Source organism: Triplophysa dalaica, chromosome 4 (genome assembly GCF_015846415.1).
Source record: "Triplophysa dalaica isolate WHDGS20190420 chromosome 4, ASM1584641v1, whole genome shotgun sequence".
NCBI classification, from domain to species: Eukaryota; Metazoa; Chordata; class Actinopteri; order Cypriniformes; family Nemacheilidae; genus Triplophysa; species Triplophysa dalaica.
In genome coordinates, this window is record NC_079545.1 from 18825664 (window position 1) to 18840134 (window position 14471).

A 14471-nucleotide genomic window follows, 5' to 3' on the forward strand; every position below is an offset into this window, starting at 1 on the left:
ATAAAGGTATAAATCAATTGTGTAAGAATAAGGTGAAGCCAGTAAAGGGATTTAAGTGGAGGAGTCATGCAAATCAGCAGTTATAATAAATTCAGCATTTATTTAGCTCAATTCTTTTTAAGATCGAAAAATCTCTTCTGCCAACCAGTTCTAAATACTATAGTAATAGCGGAGTCTAGACGTAACAAATGCACTGTCAGTATGAGAGAATGTTACATGTAATGTATCCTTACGAAAAAACGAATGACCAGGGATACACGAGAACCCAAAGACAGGCGAGCTACAGTACCTTAAAAGACTGGACAAAGGTCCAGAGGAGAATGCGAATGGTATATCCCTGACGGAGAAGTTTGACAAGTCGGGCTGCTCTGAAGAGCCTCAGAAAGCTCAGGTTCAGCATACGGTCCTGTGGGAGAAATCATTTTTAATTTGAATGTTCACTGAATTACTCCACCAGCACTTTGCCAAAGTATCCAGAATTTTGCATCAAGGAATGATGAAATTATCCATTCAGTGTGAATACTTTGTGAATATTTTTGTGTTTGTGATTTGTCTTTTGTTGTTCCTGGTATATTTCATTCATATCTCCAAAATGATATAAACAGAGCTGATGCGAGAAGAGAGCAACTCACCGTAGTCTACAGTTAAATCGTGGCAGGTGCAGCCAAGATTTCAGGGAAGACATTTAATGAATGAGAAAGAAAATAGTGACAAAGAGAGAGGGGAACGGAAGAGAACAAGAACTGCCATCACACACAAATATTGTTACAGTACAAACACAGTCACATCGGTAGCAGATGTCAACAAAGGCATGGACATTAAGACGTACAATATAATACACCGTAACACTTGAGAACATCATTAAAACAATAAGAGCCACAAGCACGTACAAACGCCATGTAGTGATACAGTATATGTCTGCAATAAAAACATAATCCACTCATTGCTGTTCTTGAGGTGGAGCCGTAGCACATCGAAGCAAATCGTTTGATGGTTGGATGTCTGAGCTTTACTTCTCATCACATCTCAGCAATCTGTCTGCTGAGGGAATTACAACCTGTTCCGAGGCTCTTTAAATAGAGCTCACTTCCTCTTACTTACATTAATCTCAGTGACTACGATGTCAGTGATGCTTCCCAGCACGGTCACAAAGTCGAACACGTTCCAGGCGTCTTTCAGGTAATTCTGTGAGAAAGAGAATAAGAGAGGTCTTTCATGGACAAGCTGCAGAGGATTAAGATTCCAACAGATCATGTTTACACCTGTATTAAGATTCATCCCACAGGAAGCATTCTTGCATCCACAGCACTTATTTAATTGGTCTACTACACACTCTACTTTTAAAATGTGACTAGACCATTCGATTGTACAGAACACTGCAGTCATGGCGTTGTATTGTAATTGAAAAATGGAATCGCATTTTAGCACATCAGGTTCCATTATTCGAAAGTCAAGATGGTTTTTTAATGGGTTATTGGATTAAACGCATAAAACAAGGTCTGTGGTTAACACAAGAAGATTCAAATGTTTTTTTCTAACACCTTGTCTATACTAGATGCGGTGCGAAACAATACAAGACAATAGAACGCATTGGAACCCACTATAATTTTACATTTTGTCCAGACTGGATGCGGCACCGTTGTCCTGTTTGAAGGACTCCTCAAAATGTACTATACATTACGTTGTCGAAAGTATAAGCAGGGATACTTGCCAAGGGTCCGAAAGCAATAATCTTGAGAATGCACTCCATCGAAAACAGAGCGGTGAAGACAACGTTGAGATACTTCAGCATTGCGTCATAAGAGTCGGGTGCCTCGTAAAACTGAAAGGAAGGGGAAATGATTTGTATTGAACAGATTGACATCCATCTATTTTGAATTGGATGATTATATTACAAATGGGTATATGTGATCAGACGATGACAGACTAACCTTCATCATGAGGACCACGGTGTTGAGGGCGATCATGATCATGATGGAGTACTCAAAGGGTGGCGAGACCACAAACTTCCACAAGCGGTATTGGAAGGACTGTTGGTTCTGGGGCATATAGCGGGTCAGCGGCTTGGCATTGATGACAAAGTCGATGCAGGCTCTCTGAAAAACAACAAATTGACAAAACAGGGACCATGAATATATTCACATAACCGCTCTCCAGTCCAGCCTGTGAAGGAAAACGCAAATGGATTTGTAATGGCATGAATACTGGCAGCATTGGCGTGAGTGTTGATGATGAATTGCTTCTCCTGAGGTCTGGGTTTCCGGCACAGTTTGTGAGTCATGTTAGGCTGGCATATGGTAAGGGAGAAAACGTAACAACACAGGCTACTCAGACGACTGGATTTCGTCTAATAGGGCCTCAAGAGGAAACAGGGCAGGAACATCTTGCTGACTGCTCTTCAACAGGACTGGGAATCTCTGTGTGTCTTAGTCATTGCACGTCACTGTATTAGAATGTATACCTGCTTCTGAGTGTGTGTTTATATAGAGAAGGTAATGCATCACATCACTGAGCACCACAAAACACCTCCAGTGTTTGTGTGCAAGAGATTAATGTCTTCCTCTGTATCTCTAACCCTAGCAGATAGATTCTTTTTGTTTATCTCTTTGTTTATACAAGAACTATATTATGACCGTTGACTACAAAACCAGTCATAAGTAGCACGGGTATATTTTTTGCAAAACTGATATTTTTAGCAATTACCCTCTCAAGTTTGGTGTCTATGTAAAGCTTAGAATTTCCCCTTTCTGGTTAATCTACTCTCCACAACATCATAACAGCGGTAAGCCAATAGAGAGCGTTTAAACAAACATGTTTCTTATTAGCCACGGCCTGCTACAGCGCCTCTGAATGACAACTTTAAAGACGGTTTTCTCAATGTTATTTTCAGATTTCAAATTTTCAAATAGTTGTATCTCGGCAGTTTTAGCCTTTTTTTGCTCTCAAAGTCAGCCCCCAAAATAAGCTCCTTTATATGGGTCATACGACACACCTAAAACAAATATTATCGTTTGTTTTAGATGTAATGCAATGTGTTAACATGATTTAAGGATAAAAAACGCGTTTGTATCTCCTCTTTGCCCCGCCTCTCTGAAACGTGCTATTTTTTACAAAGCTCATTGCTCTGAAAAGCGAGGTGTGCTATGATTGGCTAGTTAACAAGTGCGTAGTGATTAGACGAATACTGCAAGCGTGTGAAGGAAATGTAATGCCTCTTACCATATTACATCAGGTTCCAAAGCACTTTCTCTGACAGGTACTCCCACTTTACTTGCATATACATTTGGGCAGTCTTAGTCAAATTATACCGCAAACTGACGTACAATTGTGGGGGTGTGGTTACGTGCGTTTTTACGTGCGGGTGTGGTTACGTGCGTTTCCGGCTGGTCTGCCTGAGCATTTGCTTTTAAATAGAATGAATCTTTTTTTCCAACACTTTATTTTTTTGTATATTTTACGTGTCTAATACATGCATGGGCAACTTATAACACAGCAAAGACACAGAAAAACACTCATTCGTGCCATTTGACCCCTTTAACAGTCATGCAAATACATTTTATGGTGCATTTCATTGAACATTAACTGAACTAGTATTACTGTGAGCATTTTTCATTAAGTTCAACAAACATAAATGTCCATATATATATCATTTGAAAGAAATATTACATAAACTGATAAATGTATAAGTTTTATAGGTTTAACATTTTTAAGCTTCATAAACTGTACCATTGGGGTCTTTCTGAAACCTTATAGGTCCAAATTCGTTACAAAATGGACATGGAAAAAACACTGCACATTTTTGAATGATTAAATACTGTGTTGTCAAAGTTGACAAGCATTTCTTAAATACTTTTTATTGGTTAAATATTTGGAAAACCCTGCAATAAACATAAAGAGAGATACACGGTTTCAGAAGGACACTTTTAGGTAAATATCACTTGGTTTGATATTTTCTGATACACAATTACATTCATAAAGGGTGGCTAAAGTGTGCTTTTAAAGCAAAAGTCATTAGGGTGGGCTTTCTTATATCAGTGAATACATTGGTTACATACAGTACTGTGGATTTTCGAGGAGACAATATCCGTTCATTACCTCATTCTTCTCCAGACTGCATTCAGAAAGGGCTTTATCACCCTGCTCCTGGAATGTGATGATTATCAAAGCCACAAAAATGTTGACAAAGAAGAAGGGGAAGACCACAAAGTAGACGACGTAGAAGATGGACATCTCAATGCGGAAGCCCGGATTGGGACCTTGGTCCTCAAATGTGGCATCTACAGAATGCTTCAAAACCCTGTGCATAGACAACATTATACTGTACCGTCACACGATAAGATGGAGTATCTTGTGCAATTTTTTCACTTCAACTTTAAATTGGGGTCAAGAGATGAAGTGAAACCCCAGTTTAATTGGACAGTTTAACCAGTTTGAGATTGATGTTTCAGTATACTACATAATGAAATGCTTGTGCTTCATTAGCGGAGTAACCAAAGTAATTAAATTTAAGCGAATCCATCCTGTATTTGGATTCTGACTTAACTTGCAGTCCTACCATTTTAGCATTTTTACATTGTGCTGTACGGAATTATTAATTATATTGAACTATTAAAGTTAACCGATGACAAATTGAAGGACAAGGGGCTTGTAAAAGCCCTTTGTAGAACGAAGATCAAAGAAGCTTGTGAGCTTCTCGTAAAATTAATCACAGTGGAACGAGTTTGGGTGTGAGTTTGGGCAGCCACAGCACTGACAGCGATTTATGAATGTCTGCCCAGTCCATCTCTTGAGAGCTGGAGACTCAAAGGGCACCACTTCAAAATGATAACAACCTTTAAAGCGAGAGGATAAAAGGCCACCGAGGGGTAAAAAGACACAAGGGAAGCGTTTGAAGAGGACACAAGCTTTTTAATCCCAACAGAAACAAACTCAATAGTAAACAGGGAATTAAAGAATAAAATACTATACCAAAAACATATCAAACAATGGCATTAGTTATTGTCAATGTTTTTTTGTATTTATTGGTAAGATATTTGATTCTGGACTTTTTGTATGTTTTCCAATTTTGCTATCAGTGTGCTGTTCACTGCAAACTTGAATTTTCTTCACAAAATCTACATTAACACAACAAAACTGATTTGACTTGTTTATTGCTTTTTAGGCAAAACGTTTTTTAATCAGGCATAATGGAAAATATCATGGCATCATCACTTTTTCATCACTACTTTCAATTTTTTCCAGAAGTCTTTTTCCAATGACTCTTAATAAATGTTAAAGAAGTGAATTTGTCGGTTTACTTACGTAGGCCAGCCTTCCCCAGTCGAAACAGTAAAAAGTGTGAGAAAGGCCCACAGAACATTGTCATAGTGGAAGTCATATTTCTTCCACTCTCTTGGCTGAGCTGCCACCTCATCCTTATAATCCAGGAACATGCCCCTGATAACCACACACACAATGACACAAGACGCAAAAACAAATAGTCATTTAGCTAACTTTACAGAACACCAAACCAGAACGTCTCGAATCTTTTTAACCAGCCGAAAACCTACAGTTTTAGTCACAAATCATCCTGTCTTTAATAAATATATCTACAGTATATCTTTATAAAGCAAATACATAATTCTGCTAGACTGCATTCTTAGCATGGGTTTAGACACAGTACTACTGAGCGCCTGTAGGGGGCGCTGCTGGTGTGAAATAAACAATCCCCTAGCTGGGTCTGTTCAAATCCCACTCTACCTGCAGTCTTTCTCCAAGCTTTTGGATTCATCTGTGCAGAAGAAAAACTTGCCCTTGAAGAGCTGCACGGCAATGACGGCAAAGATGAACATGAACAGGATGTAAACAATGAGGATATTCAACACGTTCTTCAGCGAATTCACCACACAGTCGAACACGGCCTACAAGAGAGCACAGACACACAAAACCAGTTTGCTTCATTAACAACAGACTTAAAATATAATGCAGAGCGAGATCTTTCCCAGACAGTTAGAAATGAGCTCAAGCATCAATGGTTACAAAACCACACGCTTAATCTGTCACAACAGAGAAGTTTATAATGATCCGCGAGCATATTGCTCACAGGTGTTTAAGTGGCTCTCCCAGGAAACAGTGGGGGCCAAAGATCATGGTTGACAGAGATAACACTCATTTTCTTTTCAATCCAAAATGAAGGACTATCAGTGTCCCTGTAAAGGTAACAGCTTATCACCTATTGAGTGAACAGCCTTGTCTGTTAATCTTTAACAGGTTTTTAAAAAACTCTTCATTAGGTTTTTTTGGAGATTACAAAAATGTTTGGTTTATTAACAGTTATTTTAACTGAACAGTTTAGATGTTCAGTAAAAATACACATTTTGTAAATTTTGAGGCCATACGTTTTTAATTATAAGGAAAGGAAAAACAAAAGTTACTTGCTAATCTGCGAATTATGAGATTTGTGTTTTTGCTTCTCATTTTTATTAAACCAGTAATTTATAACTTGTGCCTGTCTATGGCCATCTCTGTTTAAAATATGAAATTGATGGTAACTTTACAGTCCAAACTTTTCTTTTTGTGCTTTGAATTTTTTTGATTTTCGAATGCTATTTTATTATTATATTTACAAATGTTAATCATAAATTGTAATTGCAATGGTAAAATTGAACACTGATGGTTTATGATAATAAATTTTAGTTTTGTTTATTTTCAACCAAAACAAGTTACATTTTGCTTTCTATCGCCATCTTTCTTTGTTGAAACTTTTATAGCATCTCTTATTATTGCCGTCCTAACACCATGTGTACACCGGTGCAATGCGAAATGACACACAACTTTTTTTAATGGATTTGTCACATCGTGGCGTGCCGCATCCAGTGTGGACAAAATTTGAAATTCTAATGAATTTCTGTTGTCTTTAGCATCGTGCAAGTCACTTCCGGTGTAGACACGGTGACAAATCTTCATACTGTTTTCCTCACAACTGTAAGACGCTTTTGATTAACACGTCTGCTTAAGGCCTATAGACTTGTTCAGTAACAGATTTTTTTATAATAATAACAATTTCAAAACATGATTAACGTTTTAACATATTCCTAAAATTAGACTACCTATTATCTAATAGAACGCATCTTCAAATGAGTGAAAAGAGAAATAGTTCTCATCATACAAAACGATTTCCTAGCATTTTATTTTCTTACTCCGAAGCTCATGATATGGATTCATGAATAATTAAATACTATAGTTAAAAACACCATATCTTGACATAAATCTCAATACTTTAAGATCTGTCCATTCCTATGAGTGATGGATATTAAAATGGTCTAGGAAGACAAATGTACCTTCAGTTTTGGCAGACGTTTAATTGTCTTCAAGGGGCGCAAAACTCGTAACACCCTCAGGGACTTGATGGTGCTGATGTCTTTTCCTTTGGTCCCTCTACATGAGTCAAACATAAGCCAATGATCATTAAACGCAAAATCAAACATTCATGATGTGGCTAAGTTTCATTAAATGATTCATATATATCCACAGAAAACATGTGAGAATGTAAGTGAAATTGATGTTAATGTTTCCTTCAATTAAAAAAAACTACAATGGGCCGCTAACAGACATTAATAAAATATTCATCCAAACTGATATCAAACTAAAATCTTGAAATCCTTAAGATAATGTGTGAATGGTTTTCAATGGCGGATCTTTAAATCGTTCCAGCAATGGATTGGTGTTGTTTCACAAAATAACATGCTCTGGTGACAGAGTAAGAAATACAATCTGTATTGCATGCAGGTACAATAATGTCAATGCACTAAACTGGCTCTATTAAAAATATTAGCCTATTATTGAATGATAAATTCGTTTTCAAAGTCATGCAAAAATAAGAAAGGTGACATGATTTCAACCCAAACGCTGCTGTGCATCAGATTAAAACACTTCACCACCAATAATATTTAAAAGAAACCCCACCATGAACAAGGGCACCGTTTCTTTCAGGAAACCAATGCTGTTTTTCCTCTAAGTCTATCAAGCTTAAGAGGTTCACATGTGTTAACTTGAGTAATTGACTGCATTTATTTGAATACACAGCATGTATTTATTTAAACAAAGCACTTACAGTACAGCAAGAAAAGAAAAGAACAAGAGGTAGGCTAAATAAAAAGCGAGTCTAAAATTAGTTTCCCATAAAAGCAAAGAGCAAAAATCGTTCAGGCTTTAGCTTCTGAATGCTGGAATCATTACTGTCAAGTTTACGATGTCATTTGATCAACTGCAAGTACAAGCATAGTCGATTACTGAATTACAAACAACTACAGCCCTGGAAGCATAAAATACTAAGAATTATATTTTTTATGTTGAATGTCTGAAAGCTGCAGATAATTTGTTTGAAGCTGAATGTTTACCAGGATAGTTCAACCAAAAATGTAAATTGTGTCATAATTAATTCACCCTTGAGCCATTCAAAACACTTAAATGATTCTTACTCTGTGGAACACAAAATATATTTTGAGAAATGTCTCCTTGGTTTGTGTCCATATAATAAAAGTCAACAGGGACCCAAAGTGTTTGATCACCAACGTTCTTCAAAATATCATCGTATGTGTTCTTCAGGAAAAACAAAGTCAAACAGGTTTGACATGACATGAGGGTAAGTTAATGATAAAAATAATTTTCATTTTTTGAGTTAATGGTGTGCCTGTCACTCTGGATTTAGTGCTGTCATACTATCAATTTGCCGTACCGTTTAGTGCAGAAAAAAAACATCTTACTGATTCATGCCCTGCGTCCGAATATGCATACTTTTCCCTATTATCAAGCATGCAAAAAGTAAGAAATTGCATCATTATTGTATCATAAAGGGCTCAGCATACTACATTCAAAATCGAAAAACGGCCGTCTGTGACCTGATTTCGAACAAAATGTGGTCCAAACAACAATTAATTTCACAAGTTCGCCGCAGCAAACCAAACAGAACTCTCCTGGAGGGCCGGTAAACACCCTCGAGACACCATTGGTCCATAGCCATTATGTAATAGGTTGTTATGTAGCGCCAACCGGTCTGTGGGAAATAACTCGTCATTTTATTTAGCAGAGGTGATGTCAGATAAGGTCTACATTAAAAAAAACTATAACATTTGAGCAGCATAAATGCTTTTGAATGTCGCATTGCAGAGATGGTCCAGATGTATCAACACACCTCTAGGCAAATGGATACGTCATGTAAACCCCGCCTCCATAAACAAAGGGGTGTTGGAATGTTCGTAAACATTATACCGTTTCTCAACATAGCGAGCTTCGTTTAACCCCAAAACGCAGAACCAAAAAACGCAATTCGCCTGGACTATGCCGAGCCCTTCATAGTGTCCGAATTTGAAATATTCATGAAACAGCAGGTGCTGGGGTATAGCCACCAAAGTGTTTTTCTCGTATTTCATTTGTACTTAACATTTGTACTCTTGTATTTCATTTGTATTTATTTTAGCCTAATGTCAAATAACATAGTAACATACAAAGAGTAATGCCAACATGTATTCATAGTACATCATTTTGCATTTTTAATCAAATATAGACATTCTTGGAAAGTACACTTATTCGGACACAGCTAGTCTTGTACTTAGATAAAGAGTTGGTATAAAAAGCAATGTGATTTATGCTCTCAGATAAAAAATCTTGCTCAGATCAATCCACAACGCAATGAAAAACGTCTCGGTTATGTCTGTAACCTTCGTTCCCTGATGGAGGGAACGAGACGTTTTGTTTAGAGACAGACTGGGGGTTTGATTCTGAGAACCTATCATCTCCGAGATAAAACTAAAACGCCAATGGGGATTGACCAATGGCCTGCCCACGCCAGTCTCCGCCCCGTACATATGGGTATAAAACGGTGTCTCAGAGAGACTTACCACCCAATTTCAAGGCACCCATGGGACACGAAGAATGCTGGAGGTCCCTACCCTCTTGTAGAGACATGCGCCATCAAGAGCGACCCTTTACGGTCCGAAGAGGGTATGGTCCTGAGGAACCTGGTGACCAGGTTATGTTAACCAATAAACTTACCCTCCAGGCGATCGTGATGAGCGGCAATAGCGGCTGCATACTCTCTCAACGTGGATGGGGAGAGATTACTCTATGGTCTCTGAAAGGTCAACACTGACCGGATCAAGCAACTCCGTGGGTTATCGCCATGGGAAGAACACTAGGGCGAGAAGAGGCGCCACTTATAAGCCTGCACACGCCTAGTGGTGGTGTTCGGACAGGAGCACGCCACGGACGGCATACTCCACATCTAGTGAGCTCCACGTGGATCTCCGGGTCAGCCGCGAGCCTTCGGGGAGGGCGGGGCCACTACAACCCGACGCCTGCGGCAGTCCGAGGAAGCACGGCCATCACTTTTACGTTGCCTCCTGAGCTCGACCACCCAGAGGCGGGAACTCTAAGGGGCTTCACATCAGACAGGAGCATGCCGTGAACGGCATACTCCACGTCTAGTGAGCTCAACTATCAGATGTTACGACAGAGCACGTTGACGACGGTACACCGCCGCCCATCGGGGACGAGCCAGGTGAGCGTGTCGGGGCATAGATAGGTTCTCAGAATCAAACCCCCAGTCTGTCTCTCAACACAACGCCGAGAGACCGACTGAAGGGGAACCTCCTTTATAGACATCTATAAAACAGTCCTATATCCAACTGACCTTTCCATTAGCCATAGCAAGTCATGTACCACATGTAATACCTTAGAAAGCTACAACAAAAAGCACCTCCTAGCCTCTAGACAGTGTTGATGTCTACCCACGCACAGTTCATACATTACACATCATATCCTATATAGACCAATCAAACAGCCAATCAGCAGAGACCTTACAGCACGGTCAACAATCAGCATGGTGAAGTTACTCCTCCTTGCCCAATGACAGGGCTCGACAAGGTCATGCAACTCCAGCCATGCTCCCTGATGCACATTAGTCCAGCATGCAATTTACTGTACAGGGCCTGTTGTTTATTCTCCGAACCCACTGCTCACAAATATACAGCACAGCTTCAATAACGTCTCAATGAACGCTGTGATAACTTTCACATCACATCAATTTCGAGGTTGTAATGAAAGACACCAGTGTTATCGTAGAGGCTCCAACCCTGTACAGATACTCTCAGTCCACTGATATGTAGTGACAGTAAAATACATTGTCCCGGACAAGCCAGGACAATGTATAATGAGTATAAGGAGAAAAGAGAATTCTGGGGGTTCCCCACCTGTTTACGCTTTGATGCGATCTAATAAATGAGAAGAAGAAAAGCACAAGGCAAAATGTTATGAACACAATTCACCTATGAACTAACAGTAAACCACTTACACCTCTGAGCACATTAAAATAACATTTCATTGAGAATAAACATTGAGATTTTCATGAGTGCTATCAGAATGAAAAATCACTTTGATGACCTTATGCAGGGGTAGGAGTGTTTTTAGGTGAATGTTTCAGAAACTGACAAGAGGAAGGCTTATGGATGATAGGCGAACTGTCATAAATGACACTTTGAACTGTCATTTATTTCTTTTAATGATGTTACAGGATGGCAGATTCTTATCCTTAAGCGTAGATTTGACAGGAGAAAAACATCTGAGCGTGGATCTAAAAAAACAACCCTTTTAAGATCTAGGGCGAAAGATGAAGATCCAGAAAGGAGAAGCTTAAACCATAAATCTCATTTTTTTATAAAACTTATGCTTTTTAAAGAAAGAAGCAATATTTGTCTGCATAAAAAACATTTCACTTAAGTGACCCCAAAACTTTTGAACAGTAGTGAACATATATTGCATGTTGTTCTTCCACCACCACTTAAAAGGTAGTCTTATTTTGCTTTTTCTGCGATGCTAGCAAATGGTGAAATACCTATATAGCAACCAATGCAACAGATATGATTTAAGGCAAAGTATCTGTTATGCTTCAACTCCACAGAGCACGCTTATACCCCTGTCCAATCACAGCAATGACAGAATGTGATGTGTCTTATGTGAATCTCTAAGCATGCAGAAACATGAGCATGTCTATACATTCATATTCTGATGCCTGTTAATTCAATGGAGCACTGATGTGATGTGTGAAACCGTTGGCCAAAAAGCCAGACCTACCCTTGTGTGTCACTCCAATTGAGTTTAACAGGTCATCTTTGTTTTTAATATGACACATGCATGGGGCTGACTAGAAATACAGATCAACAAATCATTCTGTCTGCTGGCCTTGTGTTGATTGTTCAGGATGTTCCATCTTCAATATGTACATACAGAGACCAACTGAGAATGAGAGATTTGTTTACTTTGTCTACTCGAGTACCCTCAGATAAATCATCTGGGTATTGTAATACTGCTCTGGGTAAACGGTTTCTTTATTGTTCTGTTGATAAGATTAAAACAATTATTGAATTAAACCAATATAAAACAAAATTTTGGTGGTAACATTTAAGTTTCTGTGTGTTGAAATGCTTTGTGTTCCCAGAAATGAAGTCATTAAAACTGCCAAAATCTAGTGGTTACATATTGATAGGAAAAAAGTCACAAAATGATTGTGTTGTGTCATGTTTTACGAGTACTCGGGTACTTGCGGTCATCCTAAGCAAGAATGTTTAGAGGAAATGAAACGGATCGATAGCTTCTGCCACCCGATGAAACTGGAGAATTAAATGACATGGAAGAAGAATCAAGCTGCACATGTGTACTAAATGATGCTAAGTGATGGATTATGGAAAGGATTATGATCTCATGCTTCAACACGTGCCTATGGGCTACACATTACTCGACTAACACTAAGACAGGCATAAGGACGAACAGTGAAAGCGAGAGAAAGAGACAGAGACAAGGACAGAGAGAGTTAAGGCGTTACCCCATGAAGCTCCTTCAAGTGATTCCAGGCAGAGAGAAACAGAGGAAGAGAGGGAGTCAGTGACAAAACAACAGTAAATTCACATTGAACACGCCTCAGCGTTGACAAGACATCACAGCAATAAGAAACACAATGATATAAAACAGATCAAAGCTGAGAGACACTTTTTTCAGATACCCTTGTTATTCCAACAAAATATAACATTTATAAATATATAAATACAGGCTGAGCATGAAGGGGATCCAAGCAAAAACAAAATGAACCCATGAACACATGTCCGCTCTCGATTCCACTCGCATTGAAAATAATTGGGACATCATGGAAAATAATCACATATCTACAAATCTGTTGCAGCAAAATCAGAACTATTAAATATGAAGGACGAGTTTACATTTTGTGCTGAAATTGCAATGTTCTCAATCTGCTTCTAATAGCATCTAATTGAAATAGCCCACTGTAAAGCATTGCAAGCGGTCCATCCATTACACAGCAGGAGATGGGCGAACAGCTGATTTTATCAGACAACTACTTTATTAGCTCTCGCACACATACATGCACATATACGCTGGCTCTCTTTAACAGAAAACAACAATGCCTTTTGGAAACTGCTATAAAGTGATTTGAATTGATCCACACCACTGATAGAAGAAGTTAAAAACACATTAGAGGAAGCTGGCAAAAGTCTTAATTATAAGGATAATTTTTGTTATGCTTGCAGCATGTCGAATGAGAGAAATTGAACATGTGTGGATGTGTACAACTAAGACAGACCAAAACACTCTTCACACTTAGTGTCAAACAATTGAACTGAATTTAAGTCGTGTGAAATGCCGAGAAAACGTTTTTTGTTATTAGATCTGTGGTAGTTATGTAGGTTTTTCCAGGTATTTGTCAATGATAAGAAACTTACGAGAATGCGAAGGCCACCATCGCACCGCTGACCACAATGAAGTCCAGAATATTCCACAGATCTCTAAAGTACGCGCCAGGATGTAGCAACAAACCCAAATCCACCATCTGAGAAAAGGAACGGCATGAATATAAAATATATTACTGAAGCTGGTAACATGTTATACTCTTAGTAAAAGACAGCTTTACCACAAAGCTAAACATTATAATTTAGGGGACATGTGGGGTAACCTGTCCCATTTTTCACTTTATTGTCTATAAATAGAAACTTGAAAGCGACTTTTCAAAAAAGTGTTCCACTGATAACTTGCCCCACAAAGGGGTAAGCTGCATCACGTCAAAGGGTTGCATTCTACCCGACCCTCCTCTTCCTCCCACTTACCTTAATGACCATCTCAAATGTGAAAACGCCAGTAAAGACGTAGTCCATATACTTCAGCACCTATGCAGTGAAGAAAATAAAACAGTGGCATATATTTACAAATTAAACGTAAGTCTAGACATCTGCATTTCCACGGGAGACCTGATACAGATTTTTGCGGCACGGGAATACATTTTTGGATGAAAAACGGTAGCGGTCGGAAACTCTGGTACTATGGACAGGAGCGGGTCTTTGGATGGTGCCTACATCTGACATCCTTCTAACTGAGCACATGAAGAGCCAGATCTGTGGACTGTGCTATGCATTTGTGCACGCGTGGACCAG

General features: G+C 38.8%; 1 protein-coding gene across 8 annotated transcripts in view; it reads right to left on the reverse strand.

The window, feature by feature from the left end:
• Nucleotides 1-14471, reverse strand: part of cacna1ba (calcium channel, voltage-dependent, N type, alpha 1B subunit, a) — a 96865-nt gene that overhangs the window by 18768 nt on the left and 63626 nt on the right. For all 8 annotated transcript variants that reach the window (XM_056744950.1, XM_056744954.1, XM_056744949.1 and 5 more), the window contains 10 exons: nt 14148-14207; nt 13767-13873; nt 7320-7416; nt 5740-5900; nt 5302-5436; nt 4096-4297; nt 1932-2096; nt 1712-1822; nt 1102-1185; nt 290-406 (listed from right to left, as the gene is read on the reverse strand). In XM_056744950.1, coding sequence (XP_056600928.1) covers nt 290-406; nt 1102-1185; nt 1712-1822; nt 1932-2096; nt 4096-4297; nt 5302-5436; nt 5740-5900; nt 7320-7416; nt 13767-13873; nt 14148-14207 — 1239 coding nt within the window. The remainder of the gene's footprint in view (nt 1-289; nt 407-1101; nt 1186-1711; nt 1823-1931; nt 2097-4095; nt 4298-5301; nt 5437-5739; nt 5901-7319; nt 7417-13766; nt 13874-14147; nt 14208-14471) is intronic.